Here is a 22,326-nt window from a genome sequence, read left to right on the forward strand (position 1 = left end):
TGACCAAAAATATATTTTATGTTAGAATGTTAGATCTAACATGTTTTCTAACACGTTTTCTAACATGGTCTAAAACACACAAAACTCATGAATTTTCAAGACTTCATCGAACTTAAATGTTTTGTCAAGACTTCATTGTAAATGACCAAAAATATATTTTATGTTAGAATGTTAGATCTAACACGTTTTCTAACACGTTTTCTCACATAACTATTTACAAGCGTTTTACATGGTATATGTTGCGATGGTTCATGACTTTAAACAGTTTTGTAGCCTCTATTTCTTCTTTTAGTACATCGAATGTTTTAACAATGCCGAAGGTTTCTTTATATTTCTTCTTGACGTCAGATAGAAGGAAATCTTCTGCTGTTGGATAGTTTTTGTTCAGAAATTCTAACATGTCCATTTTATCTTCTGCTGGTTTTTCTGCTTCTTTCTTTAAGTCTGCATAGTCGTTTCTCATTCTTTCTATCTCTTTGACGGAGTAGTTATATCTCCTCATTGCTGCTTTACATTTAGAACATTGCGGGTTCATTTTTGCGTTATATTCTGAAACCTTACCTGCTAAAACAACTAAAGCGTCAATGGTTTTCTTTAACTCAAACATAGCGGGTCTTATTTGTTTATTCCATACTTTACCTCTTCTATCTTCATCTCTTATCTGCCATACACATTCAGCAACTAACGAAACAAAGTTGTCGTAGGTCTTAAATTCTTCAGATTTATATATGTCAGAAACATTCTTATATACCATGTCGCAATCTTTGTCCATAACCTTATGGTTGCAATGAAATCCTAGAAACTCATAGTTTACCTTTCGTATGAACTTCTTTATTTCTACTGAGTCAGTTGGTTTCACTTCTATTTCATCGAATTCAGGAATAGTGAGTTTTTGTTGCTGAATTTCAGGTAGTTTAGGCAAATGGTCGATGAGGTCCTCCATTTCACAAAGATACTGTTCATTTGTTTCATCTTTCGCACTACAGTCTAAATTACTTGTTAAAAGTTCTTGCTTTATCTTCTGGATTTTTGTTTCGAAAGTATATGAAGAAGGAATGAAGCTTTTCATCTCTACTAACATAGATGTTGGATTCATGACTAAAGGGTTTGGTGCTGTAGTTGTTTGTATTGCTGTTGTGCCGATTGTTGACATTTTTATTTTTTTATACAAAATAAAAAAAATAAAAAAAATAAAACTAACTTTATTTTTTATTTCGGGAAAATTCATGAAAATTCAAAAGGTTAGAAAAAACGTGTTAGAAAACGTGTTAGATCTAACCATCTACCCGACATTCTCGTCAAATACAAAAAAATGAAAAAAATGACACTTTTTCATTAGATAACTGTTATTTTTTGACGAAGTGAACATTGACACTTCGTCAAAAAAATCCCTGAAATCATATCTTACATACAAAATAAAAAAATAAAATGACACTTTTTCATTAGATAACTGTTATTTTTTGACGAAGTGAACATTGACACTTCGTCAAAAAAATCCCTGAAATCATATCTTTTATACAAAAAAATACAAAAAAACTAACTTTATTTTTTCTATCTTAAGGAAATTCATGACAAATTCAAGAGGTTAGAAAACGTGTTAGAAAACGTGTTAGATCTAACATTCTAACATAAACTTTATTTTTGGGTCCTTTACACTCATTACGAAGAAGTCTTGACAAAACATTTACGTTCATGTTTGACAAAACATTTACGATGAAGAAGTCTTGACAAAACATTTACGAAGAAGTCTTGACAAAACATTTACGATGAAGAAGTCTTGACAAAACATTTACGATGAAGAAGTCTTGACAAAACATTTACGAAGAAGTCTTGACAAAACATTTACGATGAAGAAGTCTTGACAAAACATTTACGAAGAAGTCTTGACAAAACATTTACGAAGAAGTCATGACAAATTCATGAGGTGAGAAAACGTGTTAGAAAACGTGTTAGATCTAACATGCTAACATAAACATTATTTTTCAATACTTTTTCAGCACTTTTCCGTAGTTATATATGAAAGACAATTCGAGATAAAAGTCATAGTACAATGGAATAATATGTTGCACACCATTTGTTGTGAACCAAACTTGAAAGTCAGAGAAACTGTTACTAGGTGGTTCGTAGAATTTAGAAGCAAAGTCATAAAAGTCCTTACCAATACATAGAAAACTATTGTTGCTTGAACTGAAACTTGCATGACACATAACATTTTGAGGGTCAAACACGTTTCTATAAACTGTCAAATCTGCTGGTGGAAGTATAAATTGAAATGGACCATCTGGTGGTAATGGTTCGTTCTGGTTTAGTAACCGAAGAAATTGTGCCCAAGAACGTTTGTCTACTTTCCAAAATAAAAACTCTGTATCTCTTGGAGGGTTAATTTCAATCTTTTGAAATGAAACGGTGGAGTTCATCTTGTCATATTCTAGTTTCAGATAGTATGTTCCATTTAGTAAAGAGTCGTATTTTTCTTGAAATTCCCAATAATATTTGTTCATTTGAGTTTGAAAGTCATTTAGAGTTTTCTCAAGACTTTCGTCTGAACGAACTGTAAAGATTCTCATTTCGTCAAATTTGTCTATTAGACCATCAGAACCTTTATACTGCCCATGAAAATATACTGCGAACATAAATGCGTTAGTTCTATTTGAAAACAAAACTCTTCTAAATCCTATTGCCTTTGCATCTGAAGGACTTTGAAGCCAACGAATTGGATAGTCAAACCTGTATACTCGGGATGAAATTTCTTCATCTGAAATAGTCCTACCAGCATTTGTAAAGATATAGTCTAACGGTTTTGTATCTGCTACTTTTGTTCTTTGTTTTTCAACCTGAAGCATTTAATATATGTAAAAATATATTGTTTTAAAATAGTATGCCATTTCATATTTCTCATCTAACAAACAAGTTTCCCAACGGTCTTCTCCAACAAACTCAGCGTACATTTCAAATAAAATAAAAAAATGTCACTTTTTAAAAAATAAATTTTTACTTCATGCAATGTTTAACACATCGAAAGGCATGTCCATAAGACGTTCTTCTTCTAACCTCTCTAGTCTGTTTGGATAATTGGCACGTGCTGTTTCCAAATCCATTTCGTAGGTCAGACCAGCCAGTTTGTCATAGACTTTTATGGGTCTTCCCTTCCTATATTTAAGATTCTTCGAAACTCTCCAACCATATCTTTGCAACTCTGCTTTTATTCTAGCAGATTTTCTATCCATTCTATATGGGGGCATTTTTATAAAAATAAAAAAATATTTTTTTCTTTACTTAACATAACCGCCTGCTGCCATAAGTCTTTGACGCCAACCCATACCAGCTAATGAAGGTTGACTTGGTTTAGTTTCCAAACTAAACTTTGGTTTTGGTTTATCTTCAGTTTTTGGTTTTTCTTCTTCTATCGGTTTTTCGTCACTTTTCGGTTTCTCTGACTTTACTTCACTTGCAGGAACAGTTGTGTCGTCAACATCTTCATAAATATCATATGCCATTTGTTTTTGTTTTCCTTTCAACTTTTTGTGTTTGTTGTAAAGTTTAGAATATTTCGACTCTAAGTCAATGAGATGTTCTATAATGAACTGTTGGTCAGTGAAGTAAACTTTTCCATCTGTTGTCTCGAAAGCTCCTTCAGACTTCAAATTTTTATTTGTGAGAGTCTGTTTCTTTTTTGAGATACTTGCCGTTCCATTTTTATGAAAAGTGACTTTGTAGTTAGGGTTTGTATTTCCAGACCTGGCACTTTCTATTATTGAATTTTTCTCTTCATCTGTAAGTTCTTTGACAGGTTTTGACAATGGTTCTGAACTTTTTGTTTGTGGTGTCAAATCTACCGTTTCAACTTCTTCGGTCATTTCATCTCAGTAAAAAATTTTAGTTTGGTTGTTTTCAACTGGTTGTTGTTGTTTTTTAAGTCGGTCTAAAACTTCCTGAGGTATAGGAAGAACTTGACAAACACGTTGTGTAACTGCTGGAAGCCGACAAATCCATCTTGAACCCATTTGTCTCAATGCTGTATTGTTCATTTCATCTCAGTAAAAAACTTTACATTCCCCACGTTTGAGGCAGTTGAGGTTGGTTATTGTTTACCCACTGTTGTGCATGGTTATATCCTCTGTTAAAGAATCTTTCACCTTGGTCCATATAGTGTCCTGCTTGGTTATAGTAGTCATTTGCTTTGTTATAATAGTTTCCTGCTTGTCTTCCTACATTGTCCATCCATCCTTGAACTTTTCCTCTTGTTTCAGGATTTGGAATAAGATTTGTTGCATCTCGTGCTACATCCCAACCTTTCTGTACAGTTTGTATAATAGGTTGTGCTTTTCTCTTTAAGTATACCTAATGTACTCAAAATCTTCCTTCCAACTCCAAATACACCTCTGGCTATTGTTCCCACTGCGGGCAAAAATCTGGATGCAACTCCTGCTAATGCGCCAAATAAACCCATTTCTTATAGGATAAAAAATGACGAATCCAAACAAGGACCCCTATGTTTCTAAAGCGACAAAGAAAGCACTCATGATAAAAATCTTTAGTTCAACACCAAATGCTTGGTTTATGGATATCTTGGAAAACATTCCGAGAGTTAGAACAGATGGACCACCATACTGGCTAATATTTGTCGGTCAAAACACAAGATACTGTGAGCCATACCATTATGGTCCAAAAATATTTTAGATGTGAAAACTGCTTTGACAATATTCGTTGACAAATACCATCCAACAAAACTGACATCTGACTGTGAAAGTTCTTTCAAATCAGATGATGTAAAAAACTATCTGCGTTCAAAAAATGTAAACCAATATTTCATTGTCGACCAAAACCATTCTGCTCTTGGTGTCATTGACGGTTGTATAAAAATGTTAAGAGACTTAAACCAACCACAAGGTGGTGAAGCAAATGAAATGTCATATGACGACAAATATAGACACTTCTCCATGGCAAAGATGAGACAAGTTTTAAATATTTACAATAGCCGTAAACAAAAAGGTTTGGGAAACCATCCCCCGAAGAAATGAAAAACAACCCTGACTTAGAGAAAGACTATATATTTAATAATTTAGTCAAAAGAGACAAACAAGAAAGAATGCCGGGCTTCAAACTTCAGAAAGGTGACAAAGTAAAAATAGAAATACCTAAACGCGACCCATATGAAAATACTATTGACTATGACAACAATGGGAACCCGACAGGTACTCACATTCGTGTTCGTAAAAATAGAAGAAAGTATACAAGAGAATATTATGAAGTTTTAGGCAAACATGGCAAAATGTACACACTGCAAGCAGAAGATAAAACTACTATTGTCAGACCTCGTTTCAAACTTGTCAAAGTTCAAGGTGGTATACTTTCAAAGACAGTTCCTAACAAATATAAGACAACTCCTGACGAATATGCTAAAGAAGTTGAAAATGACGACTAAGCAATTCTATACCATGCGTAAACTGTCATGTAAGGTGGCATGTATTCTTTACCCAAGCCTGTTGGATTTGTTGTGAAAGTATGGACATGATTTCCTCCTGGTTCAGTTGGTCGAAAAGTCTTTTTTGCTGAATGGTTATAATCTGGAGATAAAACGTCATTGCCAGCATAATATTCTGAGTTGTATAATGGGTGGTCTCTTAATGAGTGGCTATGGTCGCCAGAAAAGTTTGTAGTTCCTGTATGAGTGTGCGGTGGAAGGTTTGCTTCTTTAATTTTCTTCGAACCACCTGTTTCCTTTGAAGAGTTTGCACAATACAAAAACCTGTCGACTATTTGTTCCCATGCACCAACACCAAACATTACTTGAGGACCTCTTGCTTCCATAGATGTATAAATAGAACCTACTGGGTTCATTAAATCAAACATATGAGACATTATAGGATTGTCTCTTTTGAACTTAAAATATAGTGCAACTATTTCAGGTTTCTTCTGGTTTGTGTAAGAATATTTTTTATAATATAATCTTATGTTTTCAGGGTAGGTAAAATCTTGACTATAATATTTATTTCTGTCATCTATATAATAATATACTATTCTCGTTTTTTCTATTGCATTATATCTTTTATATCTATAATAATCTAAATATAATGTTTGCTTTGTTCATCTGCATGTAGTGTTCCTTCGTCATCTACATAGTCATAATAATATGGTGCTGGAGCTGGGTCAGGCAATGTCATATCTGCCATTTCATAAATTCGGAAATATTTCTTTTGTTCGTCTCCATATAAGTTTAAGTAGCAGTTGTTGTCTAATGGAACTTTAACTTGTGTACCATCATTCTTTATATAGCTTACATACATTTCATTGTTATTTTTCGGAATGAGTTTATACCGTATACCATTTCTTAAGGACTGTACAAACTGCCATCTAAAATATTTATTTTCTTCATTGAAAGAAAAGTCACCAACAATAGTTTCAATATTTTTTGTTGTTCCTATCAAACTTTGGTATATTTCATTGACATATGTTTTATCTGCTTTATTTTCAAGGCTAACGTTTAAGTCTGTTATTTCAGATATAGAATGTGTATGTCCAACGGCACTTTTTCTGTTTAAGGTTTCTTGTAAGTTTGTAATATTTGCAATGGTATGTGTATGTCCAACGGCACTTTTCCTGTTTAAGGTTTCTTGTAAGTTTGTAATATTTGCAATGGTATGTGTATGTCCAACGGCACTTTTCCTGTTTAAGGTTTCTTGTAAGTTTGTAATATTTGCAATGGTATGTGTATGTCCAACGGCACTTTTCCTGTTTAAGGTTTCTTGTAAGTCTGTTATTTCAGATATAGAATGTGTATGAGTCTTTTTAGAATATTCGTTTTCAGCTCTTGTCACTTCACTTGACATTTTATTGTCAACATATGTTTTGTCTGCTAGTTCAGGATGAGTATGTTCTTTTGTTGCATAAGCATTGTTAGCTCTTTCTTCTTCTTTTGCTATTGCATCGTCTACATATTCTTTGTCAGCTTTGTTGTCAACATCTGCTTTCAAAAGAAGTTCATTTATAGGTTTCTCGTTTAAAGTTCCTTTTGTTGGATTTATACAGACAGTATGGTTCTTATTGTCTTGAAACAGAAACTCATCTGTCATTGGGTTTAATGTCAGTTTTAAGTTTCCTTCTTTCAATGACTCAGATATCTTAGAATAGTTTGAAAAGTTTGTTGTGTTCTTATTTAGAGCTTGCATAATGAGTTGTCGGTTGTGTTGTATTTCTCTCATGGAAGCAATATCTTTCGACATTTTTATTCTAGATAAAATATGCTTCCAATAGAAAAAGAAAATTCAAGAGTTGCTACAACTAAACCATTAGATGAACTTTTTACTAATGTCGGTCAAAAGTTTGAGACAGAGACCGTAAAGCATGAAGGCTATCGTTTTGACTACCCATTAAGATGGCTAAGAGACCCATCTGTCACAAAAGCTATTGCTTTCGTAGAATGAAGTTCATTTCAGAAGCCATACATGGTTTCCCATTTACGGTCGGTTTTTGAAGTTCGATACTATAACAAAGAAAAACGTATGTATGAGAAATTTGAACAGGGAAAACTTTTACAAGTTAGTTTGCTTGTAAACTTAGAAACAACTCTTCAAGCTTTTCAAGAAAAAATAAACGATATCTATATCGAATATGCAAAACAGTATAACATTGACGAGGGAGAATACCATCTCGATATTATTTATGACAGGAAAAATGCAACTGTTAAAATCAATAGAATAGAAGACCTTGGAGAAAACGTTTATATTTCTACAAAATATAACAACTTGGCATGGTATAGATTTATGAGGATGTTAAATCAGCCTGCAGCATATCCAGTACACCCAGACTTTTATGAAGTCGAAAACCCTAATGGAACATATGAAAATATTTTCGACCCAGATGCTATTATTGTTCATGCTTCATTTTCTGGTGCGCAAAACTCTTTCTTATGTCTGATGAATGATTTTTACGAAAAACCTACAAAGTTATACGAACCACCAAGTGGAAGTATTTCAGACTTTCAAGTATGGTTTACTACAGATGGAAGAAAGAGAATAGTTCCATTATACCATGCGTTTTACTTAGAACTTAGTTTCATATACAACTACTATCGAACGGTAAAAATATAATTTTAATATGGTTGAGGTGTTGGATTTGGTTGCCAACTAGACTGTGGTGCAGGTTCAGGCTGTTGTATAACAGGAGCTTGTTCTTCTGGTTCAGGGTCTTTAGGTATAATACCAACGAACTGACCTACTCTTTTACCAATATTTTTGACTCCGTTCCAAATTCCTCTTCCTACGGTTTTTATTCCATTCCATATACCTCTTCCAACATTTCGAAAGAAGTTTCCTATCTTACTGAAGAAACCCATTTTACTATATGTAAAAATCTAATGTCCGCCTAGTCTCTTACGTTTCCTGTTGAGTTCCATAGCATTCTTTAACTGGAGCTCATACATTCTGTTTCTCCTCTGGTAGAAAACATATTCTGGGTCAACTCCTGTGTTCGCGTCATCTGCATAAAGTTGTTTATATCCCACTTCAGGGTTTGTATAAAACTCTTTCCATCTCATATTTGCATACCATGGTGGCAAACCTAACGCAGCGTCATTTGACATGGCAGTTTGCATTTGTACATCTGTTGGCACTTGACCATAGTTTGCCATTGCAGTTTGTATTCTAACTTCATTTGGAATATTCTCTGGGTTTGGTTGTCCAGGTTGCTGTGCATTCGCTAAGTTCTGTGCGTCCATTTAATATTAGATAAAAATATCTCTTACGAGTACATATACTGAACATTTGCAGGCATTGGTTCATCTTCATATTCTCTATATCTTTCTGCCACGTCAAAGAAATAAATGACACAATGGAAAAAACCTAAAACAAGTAGTCCTATTTCAAACCACATTTACTTACTAATAAAATTTCTTTGTTATGACACTTTCTCCAGTTTATAGGACCTCTCTCATATTCTATCTTGTCATATCTAAACTCATAGTCATGTATGTCCTCTAACCATCTCATAACGGTTTCCAAACCACTTTTATCGGATGTAAAGTAAAAGCATGGATGGTTATGTAAAACGTCTAAAGTTTCTAAAGAGTCTCTCAAAGTCCAGTCTACTTGGTATTGAAAATCCCATGTGTTATAGAACGGTGGGTCCACTATAAAGAAAACATTTTCCTTGTCTTTATATTTTTCATACAACTCTGTCCAATGACATCTCACAAACTCTATACCCTCAATATATTTTTCTATGTCCTCTTTGAAAACATTTGTATAGTTAAGATATAAAACTTTTGACATAAGTGTTTCAATGTCATGAACTCTTATAGAACCACTATATAATAGTCTAGCAGATATACTATCCCAGTCTATATATTCTGCTTTTTTCAAAACCTCTCTCACAATATTTTTGTTATCTAATGGTATACGTTCCATCTTACCTATAGGTATCTTTTCTTTTAACTCTTTCAATATGTTGTTTGTGTCTGGAATATGTTTGAGACGGTCCATATAGTTGTCGAAGTCATTGCATATAATCTTTGAGTCTGGGAATATTGTATGGCACAAATGGGATATATAGAAACTTCCACCGAACAAATCTACAAATGTTAGACCATTCGGTAGTTTCTTAAGTTCTCTCAATATAATATCTTTACATTTACTCTTATTTCCAAAGAACGGTAACGGAGGTTTTGTAAAATTCATTTATATATAATAATAAAAATGTTTTTACCCGAAAAGTGACAGAAAAGTGACAAAACATGAAAACATATATAATTTGTGAAAAGCGACACATTATATAATGTTTTCGACCCAGAAGAAGGCTTCTTCCCAGAAGCAATGGAGGAAGAAGAAGAGTCCTCCGAATTCACACCAGAAGACTAACAATTTTCCGAATAAAAACTTCATTTATACTAAACATCTTCGGGGCTAGAGGGCACGAAGTGCCTGGAAGCCCCACTACCTTTTTTTTTTTTTTTTTTTTTTTTATATATTCATAAAGATTTTCCAAAAATATGATACCGCAAAATTAAAAAAGTGACGTCTTGAGTGGAGTCAAAGGTCGAAATTGCTAGCTAAATGTTTTTTTTAGCGAAATTGCGTATTGTACGTTTTTTTCGCAAAACGAAACCCTTATTATAATTAAATTACTGCAATAATTACATATTTGCAAAATATTGAAATTTTTAGGATGAAATTAGATAAAGATACACATTAATATCGAATATAATAATTGATTCGAATACGATTTAAAAAGATCTTTGTTGACACATATGAAATAATTAATGATTATAGGGTCATTATTGATTTTGTAATTTAATCGTCGTCGTTATCGATTTTGTAATTTCATCATTATCGTCTTTTTTTAAACGTGCATTTTTTGCTTTCGGAGCTATTGAACATACATTGGCCCTTACCAGCAATTGAAAACTATTTTTCATTATCAACAATTACATTACTCCGAGTTATTCATCAATCAATGAAAATCGATATATAGTCCATACTTCAATTTACAATATTGGCAAGTCCAATTTCACTTGGCATATTTAACTCATATAGAAAAACCAGTTGGAATCGGCAAAATTATCTTTAATTCCATACATAAGAAAAAAAAATTATAAAGTTCTTCAATAATAGCAAACTAATAGTTTAAATAGATTTACAAGTATCGCCCATCTACTTTTGATATAATTCACATATTAAATGTAGAAAACTGGTTTAAAATAAATATTTCAAAAGTTCGAAAACGATTTATGAAAAAATAACGTGATGACATTTACTAAATTTGCTCTGTATTAAAGTATCGATGATAGAAAGAGCATATTTTGTAAATATTTCAAAAATATTTAAAAGTCGGAGAAATTGTATTGTAATGTACTATAATTATGTTACAAATCCGATTGAATACTAATCCTTCGCTATTAAAGTTGTTTTGAGAAGGATATTCTCTAAATTCTTGATAAATCTTTAAAATCTAGAGTAATCGTTTTGTAAACTTAACAAAACTAAAATGTATACCAATAGATTGGCATTTTCTACGTTTTCAAAGTGAGAGAGTGTAAATTCTTTTTTTTATCCTATTAAGGTTTTTAAAAAATTTAATTAACTTAATTTATATGATCTGAAATATATGACAAGTTAATATGGAGAATTCTTTCAACCCAATTTCAATTTATTGAATTTTCTATTCGAATTCAAAAATTTTCCCAAGAAGAAAAAATAATTAGGAAATTTAATATGTTAATACATAAAATATTTTATTTATTCAAAGAATTCAATTTTCTATTGGATCAAAAAACTTGTGTTAAAGTTCGTATTTTAAGATAACTATACTTTTAGAAGCTGTTTTTATTTTTTTCACCGGGATTTTATTAATTTAATTCTTTCAAAATTTGAATCTTATTGTATATCACCGGACTATGATCATAATAGAGTTGCAATCTCTAATTATAGCCACATTAGTACTCGTGGGTCGATATATCATGGGAGATACAAAATTATTTGAATTTTCTTTTATTTTTTTAAAAAATATTAAAAAAAGTAAATAAATAACTAACAACACAGCATCACTTTTCGTAAAATGCTTTAATCCTAGTCCTTTTTCCCCTTAATTTTTCAATCTCTCCCAGGTTGAAATTTATTCCGGGAATTTTTAAAGATGCTTGGTCAACATAAAATTTCATTAAATCTTCCACAGGAGTCATAAACTCTGAACATTTGAAGCGAGCATGAACTGCATCATTCAAATTTTTAAGAAGATTTTTGTTCGAAAAGTGATTCAATACGGCGATTACATGAATACAAGGTAATCCGTATAATTCGATGTGCTTACATGTGCATGAATATTGTGAATCTGACATAATTTTTACGCAATATGTATAGCGACCAAAAGTTGCATAATATAATTCTTGAATTGGATCATATAATACCGAGCTAAACATATCTGAATGTTTCAAAGTTTCATTTAGATTTTTGATAATATTATCTGATTTAAAATCACCTGTTAAAACATTTTTAACAAGATTGAATTCATGTTCAATGAGACGGATAATTAGTTCGGCGGGTTCATATGTATCCCATTTATCTTTATTTCGGCATTAAGGGATTCAATAAGAGATGTTGTGAGTATGCCAGCGGTGTAGTCATCGAATCCTTCAAATGGGTTAATACTATCTAAGTACTTAAAGAGATCTCTGATTATTTTCGCGGTTTGGATATTCCTCTTGTAAACGAGTTTCTAACTTTTTAATCAAGTCAATTCGTTTTTGAGGATGGTCTGCGTAAGCGACTTCAACAATTTCGGAATAGACATTGATGTATTCCCTTTTTGTTGCAAAATGACGTAAGCAAAATTTATGATCGCAAGAAAAGCCTGATTCTCTAACAGCAGCTATAATTGCCGGACCTTGATCGGAATAAATATTCTTGAATCTGCTTGGTGGAATAAAAGATTTCAATTTAGTGAGCATATCCTTAATTGTTATCGTATTTTCACTAACAGACCATGCAAATGCAATAGGGATAAGTCTATTATTTGGTGCAGGTGTACCAATAATGAGTAAGTTTCCTTTTTTAATACAAAATAAAAACGTTCCATCAATTTGAATTATTCCGCAAAAAGCTTGTGTTTGCATGTAAAAATGAGTTATTAGTTAGTATCCCTAAGTCGTGTACGGAGGCACTGCGTTCCTCCGTATGCAATACTTGTGAATTTGACACTTTACAAAACCGTTAACGTATATTTTACAACACAAACGACAACACCAACTTAACCTTAAATATTTATAAAGCCGCCAACCACTTCACCTTACTACTGTAAAAATAAACGTTCTCACTTACAAAAGTATTGCAACTCTTCCCATTGCTGTGCTTCACACAATAGTTCATATTCTTCAGTATCGCTGCTGTCGCTCCAATCGTCAGAGTCAAAGTCACTGTCAAAATAAATGTTAGTAAGTTTTGACAAAGCTAATGAAACACGTTTACCGTTTGTATCGTATGCTTGTATAAACTTCCATTCTTCATTCCTTCATAAACGCTCAAACTAACTTTACCCTTTCTCCCTCGTATCTGATAGAATGTATTTTCACGAGGAACGAAGAACAAATTCTTGAACTCATGACCGTTGTAGTTTGTTATCTCAATAGTTTTCGTCATTTACATAAAAATAAATAAAAATAAATAAAAAATAAACTTAAAAATTAATGATATCACCACCCTCACACGTTGAAAACATAGCACAAAAATAAATTTAGGTGAAGTGGTGAGATCTCACCTCTTTTTTCACCTCTTTTTTCACCCACTTGAATTCATTGCTTTATAAACTCTCTTCCTTTCTCCAACTCTTCTAACTTCTTCTTAAGTTCAGCAATGTTGTCCTCATGAAGTTTAATCTTCCTTAATATACCTTCTCTATCTAATGGTTGCTTTATCTTTCTAAACTGAACTCTACCATCCTTCATAGTATGAATGTAAAAACCTTCTGGAATAGTTCCTGATTTAATGTATTCTACCAAAAACTTTTGTTTCATTGCTTCAGTGACTTTAGTCGTCATTTTACTCTAAGGTGAAGCTAGCACAGCGATAATGGATTTCATGACTTTTTAGTATTTCATGCAATCTTAACAGATAGCCTTATAAGTACTTCCAGTGTCCTAGCTGTCCCTCCTTTTTATATAACTCCATGACATTTATAATCTCGCGAAACTTAACAGGTAGCATAACAGATTAAAATCAGATGAGGTTTTGAACCAAAATTTCTAAGCAACGTTGTCAAGGATTTTGAGGAACTAGGGACAGAGTGTGGCAAAGTCCAAGATTTAATTTATCTTCATCTGTTTCATCAGCTATCTCATCTAATATGCCAATATTTTATTCATAACTCGTGGCAAACTCACTAACTTTCATTATGTTCATCTGCATGCTTCATCTGATAGAAAGTATGACTTTCATTAACTCTGTGAGATAATGAAAACTACTAGGGACAGAGACCATGGCAAAGTTTATGATTTTCATTATTTCCGGAACTTAATGAAAACTACTAGGGACAGAGACCATGGCAAAGTTCATGATTTAATTTATTCTCTCACTAACAACAAACACAAACTCCAACACTAACATCAAGTACTAACCTCAGCACAAATGACAAACACTAACAACAAACACAAACTCCAACACTAACGACAAGTACTAACCTCAGCACAAATGACAAACGCTAACAACAAACACAAACTCCAACACTAACATCAAGTACTAACCTCAGCACAAATGACAAACACTAACAACAAACACAAACTCCAACACTAACGACAAAAATAAATGTCCTCACTTCTTAACAAAGTAATATGTGCTTCTTACACCACCATAGCTCAAACGTTTCTTTTCAAACATCGATTGAAACTTATTTTGAGCCATTGGCTTTAGTCTCTTTTTCTTCAAATACGCCAAGAAATCTTCTTCACATCTTTTCACTTCATAGCCTTCTTTAAACTCCTCCTTGTTAAGTTCTATGAAATCCTTTATCTCATTCTTTGTTGCAATGGCTTCTTCACGAACGACATCGTGAACTATTTCATCATTGCATTCATGAACGACCTCCTCACTGTTCTCATGAACTATTTCAACACTGTTCTCATGTATGACCTCCTCATTGCATTCATGTATGACCTCCTTACTGTTCTCATGAACTATTTCATCACTGTTCTCATGAACGACCTCCTCACTGTTCTCATGAACTATTTCATCACTGTTCTCATGTATGACCTCCTCACTGTTCTCATGAACGACCTCCTTACTGTTCTCATGAACTATTTCAACACTGTTCTCATGTATGACCTCCTTACTGTTCTCATGAACTATTTCAACACTGTTCTCATGTATGACCTCCTCACTGTCTTTCATAAGCGTTTCAAAGTCTCCTTTACTCATTACTTCAATCTCATGCTGTTCACAGTAGTACTTAAACTCACTGTATATGTCTTTGTTGTATGTTATATTGCTTCCCATGTACTCCATGAATTTTTCAAGCACTTCCTCATAATTCACTGTTTATTTCTTTCCATGACCTTCTAATATCATACTTGCTTCGTAAATATAACTTCTTGCAGAACCGTCTCGCTTTCTACTTCTCTTCACAAATTCTCTCATCTTGCCACCAAATACATTTGAACTACATGCAAAGAATTCATTCTCCTTCGCAAATTCTTTATATCTTCTGTAGCACTCTGTACAATTCCATCCGGATACAAACTTTTCATAGAACTCCTCGTAAAACATTTGGTAAGGTGTTTTGTTCATTTCGATGAGTTCTTGTTTAGCCCTGGTGAATGGTATCTTCCTTACATCAAATTCACTTAAATCTTTCTTCATGAAGTACGTCAGTAAGTTTGAATAAAACTCTTCATTAAAGCTTTCAATGAGATTTGAGAAATATTCGTAATTTCCTTTGTATCTGCTGCTTACGTCAATGACAACAAATCTTCTGTCGTCTTTGTCAATCTTTACTGAGTTGAAGTTGTTAGATATCATGATGATATTACAAACATTCTCTATCTTTCTTACTGGCTGACACTTCTGATTTAAGTCCAACTGAGTCTCTGTTACTATTGACTTTAGTGCGTCGTGGTTCATGACCTTAGACGTATCGCATGAGCTTAGTTCATTGCATACGATGAGCTTCATGTTCTCAATAGCAGCATTGAATCTACCAACCACATTCTCTATTGCCGTTATATTATTGTTGGCGTACTTGCTAATGAGCTCGCATAGAACATTACTAAGTACATTCTTACCAGTTCCTTGCTTTCCTATTAACAAAAGTACTGTTCCAGTCTTTCCACAAGGATTTTGAACGATGTAGGCGAACCAGTTCAAAACATACTCATAAAGCTCTTCATCCTCATTACATATGACATCGTGAACATGTTTCAAATATCCTTCAATAATGCTTTCATCTACTTCATTCAGTACCTCATACTCATATCCTCTGAAATAGCTGTAAATGTCATCTCTTTCGTCAAAGAATCTCATGCCTGACTTCATAAGATAGTTCTTGTTCTGACCCGCTTCATAAATCATCAGTGCGTTCACATCCTTCTCTTCAATACGTCCTACGTAAACACTCCTCATGAGCTTATTGAATTCCTTGCTATCTACTGACACAAGTGTTGTTGTGTCTCGTATTCCATCATAATCTTTCACTAGATATGTCATACATGCTCCGTCAATAACGACAACACATCTTCTTAAGTCATTTATAACACTAGCTATGTCAATACCGTCCTCACTCATGTACTTATTTCTTCTCAAGTCCTTTAGTGTGAAAGTGTCTCTAAGTTCTATTTCAAGCAATTCATTTACACATCCTTTGCAATACTTCTCTATAAAATATTTCTGTCGTTCTTTACTAAGTTTCTTAACAGCTCTGAAGAACCATGTGTTTTGACTCAAACATCCTTCACAACTTCTCTCATTCATTCCTAGTTCTTTCATGTCATTATCTTCAACCTCTATGGTCTCATTGACTAAGGTCAAAGGGTTCTTAGTCATTGCTGGTCTTATCTGAAACAATGTTTGTGCAACAGGTTTAACTAGTTCAGCAACGTCCTTCCTTAATATGAATAGCTGTTTCCACTCATCTTTGCTAACAGTTCTTTCATAACCACTGACAGTAATGATTTCATTTGCTGACCTTAGACACTTATGTTCTATCATTTGTATTGCTTTTGTGTAAGGCTTTCGTGAGCATAGGTTGTATATGTCATTCCTGCAATGTTCATTCATGCCAATAGTACTAAATCCTTTCTTTGCTGTTGAGTGCATAATATCCATTAGTTCCTGTGTTCGTATTGCTGTCTCATAAAATACAACAAGACCTTTGTCATCTATGACGTACTTACCGAAAACATTGCTTATATTCTTTAACCATGAAATAACATCCTCATTCATGCTGTCAAACATGAAGTAAGGTCTTACATACTCTTCACTTATAAGATACTCCACAAAATACTTGTTAAGCTCTATGTCCTCGTGAGCGATTTCATTAGGTTTGATATTAGTTCCTTTTGTCATTGCTGTCATGTACTTCACTCTCATAGTTCCTTTCAATAGCATAAAAATACTTCATTGTTTCATAACTGCTCTAAATTCTGTTCAAAATTCGTACAACATAACTTTTTAACATTAGTGAAAGAACATGAGCGAAACAACAACATCTAACATTACAGAAGAAGTCAATGACAATGCCGATGAAAACATTACAGAAGGAGCTAGTGAAAATATTGACGAGTTCAGTGGAGGAAGAAAATATTGAGGACGTCAATGAGAACGTTAGTGGGGAACAAACTCAATGGGAAACATTGAGAATCATGAAGATTATGAGATTTGTACGACATATCCTTTTACTAATTCGTCGAAAGAAAAACAAACATATTAAGTGAATGCTTAAATAATCATGGTTATATTGAGCTTAGTTTAAACAACAAAATGTACTTAAAGCATAGAATTATTGCAGAACAGTGGATTGAAAATCCAAACAATTTGAAAGAAATAGACCATATAAATCATGATAGAACGGACAACAGAATCTCAAACCTTCGTTGGTGTTCTAGATCTGAAAACAATAGAAATAAAAGCAAGTATGGCGATATAGTTTATGAGTTCGTTGATGAAATATCTGACGAAGCTGTTGAAATAACCGCTTATGGTAAGCATTCGTTTGAGTTCTACTACTATGTTGAGAATGAGGACGCATTCTATTATTATACAGGTCTTAACTATCGAAAACTTCATATAAACTTTACAAAAACAGGTGCTGCTTATGTTTGTATGATAGATACAGAAAACAAGAGTGTAATTTTATTCATAAACAAATTCAAACGCTTGTACGGCTTCATGTAGGACAAACATTATTTTTCAACACTAACGCCAACACGTAGGACAAACATTCATGACTAACATTACTGTATAACATAAATAATTTGTCATGATTTAATCGTAAATGTTTTGTCAAGACTTCTTCATCGTAATGAGCGTAAATGATCCAAAAATATATTTTAGGTGAAGAGGTGAGAACTCACCTCTTTTCTCACCTCTTTTCTCACCCTCAGCCGCTAAGCGGCGAGACCCAAAGGGTCTTGAATTTTCATGACTCTTCATCGTAAATGTTTTGTCAAGACTTCTTCATCGTAATGAGCGTATATGTTTTTGTCAAGACTTCTTCATCGTATATGTTTTTGTCATGATTTAATCGTATATGTTTTGTCATGATTTCATCGTATATGTTTTGTCATGATTTAATCGTATATGTTTTGTCATGACTTCTTCGTAATGAACGTACATTTTTGTCAAGACTTCTTCGTATATGTTTTGTCATGATTTAATCGTACATGTTTTGTCAAGACTTCTTCATCGTAATGAGCGTAAATGTTTTGTGAAGAATATAACAACCGCCTGAATTCAGACGGTTGCTTTTTATACAAAATTCACACAGGAAAATTCTTGAGTTTTGGTTGAAAGAATACGGTCAAGCCAAAAGTGGCTCGACCTCAAAAACAAACATTTTATGAGCTTACTAAGGAACTTATGAATGAATTCAAAGGTATTTGCATACATCCTGACCTCGTTCATTTTGTTGCTGAATGGTGCTCTGTAAAGTATGCATTTTATGTCAAAGATATTATGGACTCCATAGATAAGAAAGTTCATGAGAAGTTAGATGAAGAAGAACTCGAAGATACAGTAGAGAATGCAAAAACAAGCATTTTATGAAGCTTACTAAGGCATTTATGAATGAATTCAAAGGTATTTGCATACATCCTGACCTCGTTCATTTTGTTGCTGAATTCAGCAAAAATAATGTTTACGTTAATGTTTTCACTGTCACTACGTCACCATGTCACCAGGTTAATTAACTTCTCTTAAAATTACTTGACAACATGACATTTAGACAACAGTCCAGGAAATATATTTTATCGTATATGTTTGTCATGATTTTATCGTTTATGTTTTGTCATGACTTACCGTAATAACGTAAATGTTTTGTCATGATTTAATCGTAAATTTTGTCATGATTTCATCGTAAATGTTTTGTAAGACTTCTTCGTATATTTTGTCAAACATGAACGTAAATGTTTTGTCATGATTTAATCGAATGAGTGTAAATGATTTCATATAATTGCTTACCTCGGAAAACCGAGAGAAGAGATTCCATATGAAAATCGCAAGAATTTGGCTCCTGGTTTGAAATATTATTATGTTCATAGACTTCATCGTATATGTTTTGTCAAACATGAGCGTATATGTTTTGTCATGATTTCATCGTATATGCTTTGTCATGATGATTTCATCGAAACTAAAACGTATATGTTTTGTCATGATTTCATCGTACATGTTTTGTCATGATTTCATCGTATATTTGTTGTCAAGATTTCATCGTAATGAGTGTAAATGAACCAAAAATAATGTTTACGTTCATGTTGACAACCAGCAGGGGAAGGCAGTTATGAATTATTTTTGAAGAACTGAGGTGTCACTACGTCACCATGTGTCACTCGGTTAATTAACTTCTCTGAAAAAATGAGACAACATGACATTTTGACAACACAGCAGGGGAAGGCAGTTATGAATTATTTTTTGAAGAACTGAAGGTGTCACTACGTCACCATGTGTCACTCGGTTAATTAACTTCTCTGAAAAAATGGAGACAACATGACATTTTGACAACACAGCAGGGGAAGGCAGTTATGAATTTTTTGAGAACTGAAGGTGTCACTACGTCACCATGTGTCACTCGGTTAATTAACTTCTCTGAAAAAATGAGACAACATGACATTTTGGCAACAACACAGGAAATAAATGTTTACGTATATGTTTTGTCAAGACCTCATCGTATATGTTTTGTCATGATTTCTTCGTATATGTTTTGTCATGACTTCTTCATCGTAATGAGTGTAAATGATCCAAAAATAATGTTTAGGTGAAGAGGTGAGATCTCACCTGTTTTCTCACCTAATTTTTCACCTCAGCCGCTAAGCGCGAGACCCAAAGGTCTTGAATTTTCATGATTTCTTCATCGTAATGAGTGTAAATGATCCAAAAATAATGTTTAGGTGAAGAGGTGAGATCTCACCTCTTTTCTCACCTCTTTTCTCACCTCATTGAATTTCATGATTTCTTCATCGTAATGAGCGTAAAATGTTTTGTCATGATTTCATCGTACATGTTTTGTCAAAACTTCATCGTATATGTTTTGTCAAACATGAGCGTAAATTTTTGTCATGATTTCTTCATCGTACAGTTTTGTCATGATTTCTTCGTATATGTTTTGTCATGATTTCTTCGTATATGTTTTGTCAAACATGAGCGTATATGTTTTGTCAAGACTTCTTCATCGTAATGAGCGTAAATGATTGTCATGATTTCTTCATCGTAATGAGCGTATATGTTTGTCAAACATGAGCGTAAATGTTTTGTCAAAACTTTCTTCGTATATGTTTTGTCATGATTTCTTCATCGTAATGAGCGTATATGTTTTGTCAAACATGAGCGATATTTTTGTCAAGACTTCTTCATCGTAATGAGCGTAAATGATTTGTTCATGATTTCTTCATCGTAATGAGCGTATATGTTTTGTCAAACATGAGCGTAAATGTTTTGTCAAAACTTCTTCGTATATTTTGTGTCATATTTCTTCATCGTAATGAGCGTATATGTTTTGTCAAACATGAGCGTATATGTTTTGTCAAGACTTCTTTCATCGTAATGAGCGTAAATGATTTGTCATGATTTCTTCATCGTAATGAGCGTATATGTTTTGTCAAACATGAGCGTAAATGTTTTGTCAAAACTTCTTCGTATATGTTTTTGTCATGATTCTTCATCTCGTAATGAGCGTATATTTTTGTCAAACATGAGCGTATATGTTTTGTCAAGACTTCTTCATCGTAATGAGCGTAAATGATTTGTCATGATTTCTTCATCGTAATGAGCGTATATGTTTTGTCAAACATGAGCGTAAATGTTTTGTCAAAACTTCTTCGTATATGTTTTGTCATGATTTCTTCATCGTAATGAGCGTATATGTTTTGTCAAACATGAGCGTATATGTTTGTCAAGACTTCTTCATCGTAATGAGCGTAAATGATTTGTCATGATTCTTCATCGTAATGAGCGTATATGTTTTGTCAAACATGAGCGTAAAATGTTTTGTCAAAATCTTCGTATATGTTTTGTCATGATTTCTTCATCGTAATCGAGCGTATATGTTTTGTCAAACATGAGCGTATATGTTTTTTGTCAAGACTTCTTCATCGTAATGAGCGTAAATGATTTGTCATGATTTCTTCATCGTAATGAGCGTATATGTTTTGTCAAACACGTAAATGTTTTGTCAAAACTTCTTCGTAAATGTTTTGTCATGATTTAATCGTACATGTTTTGTCGAAACTTCATCGTATATGTTTTGTCATGATTTCTTCATCGTAATGAGCGTAAATGTTTTTGTCAAACATGAACGTAAATGTTTTGTCAAACTTCTTCATCGTAATGAGCGTAAATGACCCAAAAATAATGTTTAGGTAGATGGTTTTTAGGTTATTCAATAATGAATTATTTGAAGAACTGAAGGTTCACTACGTCACCATGTGTCACTCGGTTAATTAACTTCTCTGAAAAAATGAGACAAACATGACATTTTGACAACACAGCAGGGGAAGGCAGTTATGAATTATTTTGAAGAACTGAAGGTGTCACTACGTCACCATGTGTCACCAGGTAATTTAACTTCTCTGAAAAATGAGACAACATGACATTTAGACAACAACACAGGAGGAAGGCAGTTATGAATTATTTTTGAAAACTGAAGGTGTCACTACGTCACCATGTGTCACTCGTTAATTAACTTCTCTGAAAAAATGAGACAACATGACATTTTGGCAACAACACAGGAAATAAATGTTTACGTATATGTTTTGTCAAGACCTCATCGTATATGTTTTGTCATGATTTCTTCGTATATGTTTTTCATGACTTCTTCATCGTAATGAGTGTAAATGATCCAAAAATAATGTTTAGGTGAAGAGGTGAGATCTCACCTGTTTTCTCACCTAATTTTTCACCCTCAGCCGCTAAGCGGCGAGACCCAAAGGGTCTTGAATTTTCATGATTTCTTCATCGTAATGAGTGTAAATGATCCAAAAATAATGTTTAGGTGAAGAGGTGAGATCTCACCTCTTTTCTCACCTCTTTTCTCACCTCATTGAATTTTCATGATTTCTTCATCGTAATGAGCGTAAATTTTGTTCATGATTCATACATGTTTTGTCAAAACTTCATCGTATATGTTTTGTCAAACATGAGC

At 33.2% G+C, this 22,326-nt stretch overlaps 9 protein-coding genes and 2 pseudogenes across 11 annotated transcripts, besides 6 other annotated features; 2 read left to right on the top strand and 9 right to left on the bottom strand.

Annotated features, from left to right (window-relative positions):
- Nucleotides 1-5,865: part of a mobile genetic element that runs on past the window's edge.
- Nucleotides 306-1,153, bottom strand: TVAGG3_0096230 (organellar and viral DNA polymerase type B; the record flags this gene model as incomplete). Its single annotated transcript, XM_051222626.1, has 1 exon — nt 306-1,153. A coding segment is annotated over one exon (848 nt), but the record flags the coding sequence as incomplete, so codon positions are not given.
- Nucleotides 1,983-2,843, bottom strand: TVAGG3_0096240 (uncharacterized protein; the record flags this gene model as incomplete). The annotated part of the gene is made up of 1 exon (XM_051222627.1): nt 1,983-2,843. One exon carries the CDS (start codon nt 2,841-2,843, stop codon nt 1,983-1,985), a length of 861 nt encoding a protein of 286 aa, XP_051107613.1.
- Nucleotides 2,997-3,227, bottom strand: TVAGG3_0096250 (uncharacterized protein; the record flags this gene model as incomplete). The annotated part of the gene is made up of 1 exon (XM_051222628.1): nt 2,997-3,227. One exon carries the CDS (start codon nt 3,225-3,227, stop codon nt 2,997-2,999), a length of 231 nt encoding a protein of 76 aa, XP_051107614.1.
- Nucleotides 3,273-3,638, bottom strand: TVAGG3_0096260 (phage tail repeat-like family; the record flags this gene model as incomplete). Its single annotated transcript, XM_051222629.1, has 1 exon — nt 3,273-3,638. A coding segment is annotated over one exon (366 nt), but the record flags the coding sequence as incomplete, so codon positions are not given.
- Nucleotides 4,468-5,412, top strand: TVAGG3_0096270 (annotated as a pseudogene). Its single transcript has one exon. A coding segment is annotated over exon 1 (945 nt).
- Nucleotides 5,422-5,862, bottom strand: TVAGG3_0096280 (keratin-associated protein family; the record flags this gene model as incomplete). Its single annotated transcript, XM_051222630.1, has 1 exon — nt 5,422-5,862. The coding sequence occupies one exon, from the start codon at nt 5,860-5,862 to the stop codon at nt 5,422-5,424; it is 441 nt and encodes a 146-aa protein (XP_051107616.1).
- An 890-nt stretch (nt 5,866-6,755) lies between the features above and the next one.
- Nucleotides 6,756-7,223, bottom strand: TVAGG3_0096290 (phage tail repeat-like family; the record flags this gene model as incomplete). The annotated part of the gene is made up of 1 exon (XM_051222631.1): nt 6,756-7,223. A coding segment is annotated over one exon (468 nt), but the record flags the coding sequence as incomplete, so codon positions are not given.
- An 18-nt stretch (nt 7,224-7,241) lies between these two features.
- TVAGG3_0096300 lies at nt 7,242-7,853 on the top strand (annotated as a pseudogene). The gene has a single exon. A coding segment is annotated over exon 1 (612 nt).
- Nucleotides 7,854-8,092: 239 nt separating this feature from the next.
- Nucleotides 8,093-8,335, bottom strand: TVAGG3_0096310 (serine threonine-protein phosphatase family; the record flags this gene model as incomplete). Its single annotated transcript, XM_051222632.1, has 1 exon — nt 8,093-8,335. One exon carries the CDS (start codon nt 8,333-8,335, stop codon nt 8,093-8,095), a length of 243 nt encoding a protein of 80 aa, XP_051107618.1.
- Nucleotides 8,336-8,353: 18 nt separating this feature from the next.
- On the bottom strand, nt 8,354-8,716 carry TVAGG3_0096320 (uncharacterized protein; the record flags this gene model as incomplete). Its single annotated transcript, XM_051222633.1, has 1 exon — nt 8,354-8,716. One exon carries the CDS (start codon nt 8,714-8,716, stop codon nt 8,354-8,356), a length of 363 nt encoding a protein of 120 aa, XP_051107619.1.
- A 1,548-nt stretch (nt 8,717-10,264) lies between these two features.
- Nucleotides 10,265-10,350: a terminal%2Cinverted (terminal inverted repeat of MuDR-N2_TV transposon ID:TVAGG3_0096330).
- Nucleotides 10,265-10,482: a mobile genetic element.
- A 980-nt stretch (nt 10,483-11,462) lies between these two features.
- Nucleotides 11,463-11,493: a terminal%2Cinverted (terminal inverted repeat of rnd_1_family_319/TvMULE1 transposon ID:TVAGG3_0096340).
- Nucleotides 11,463-12,620: a mobile genetic element.
- A 2,400-nt stretch (nt 12,621-15,020) lies between these two features.
- Nucleotides 15,021-22,326: part of a mobile genetic element that runs on past the window's edge.
- TVAGG3_0096360 (uncharacterized protein) lies at nt 15,441-16,517 on the bottom strand (the record flags this gene model as incomplete). Its single annotated transcript, XM_051222634.1, has 1 exon — nt 15,441-16,517. A coding segment is annotated over one exon (1,077 nt), but the record flags the coding sequence as incomplete, so codon positions are not given.

The sequence above is a fragment of the Trichomonas vaginalis genome, chromosome IV, assembly GCF_026262505.1.
Source record: "Trichomonas vaginalis G3 chromosome IV, whole genome shotgun sequence".
NCBI lineage: Eukaryota > Parabasalia > Trichomonadida > Trichomonadidae > Trichomonas > Trichomonas vaginalis.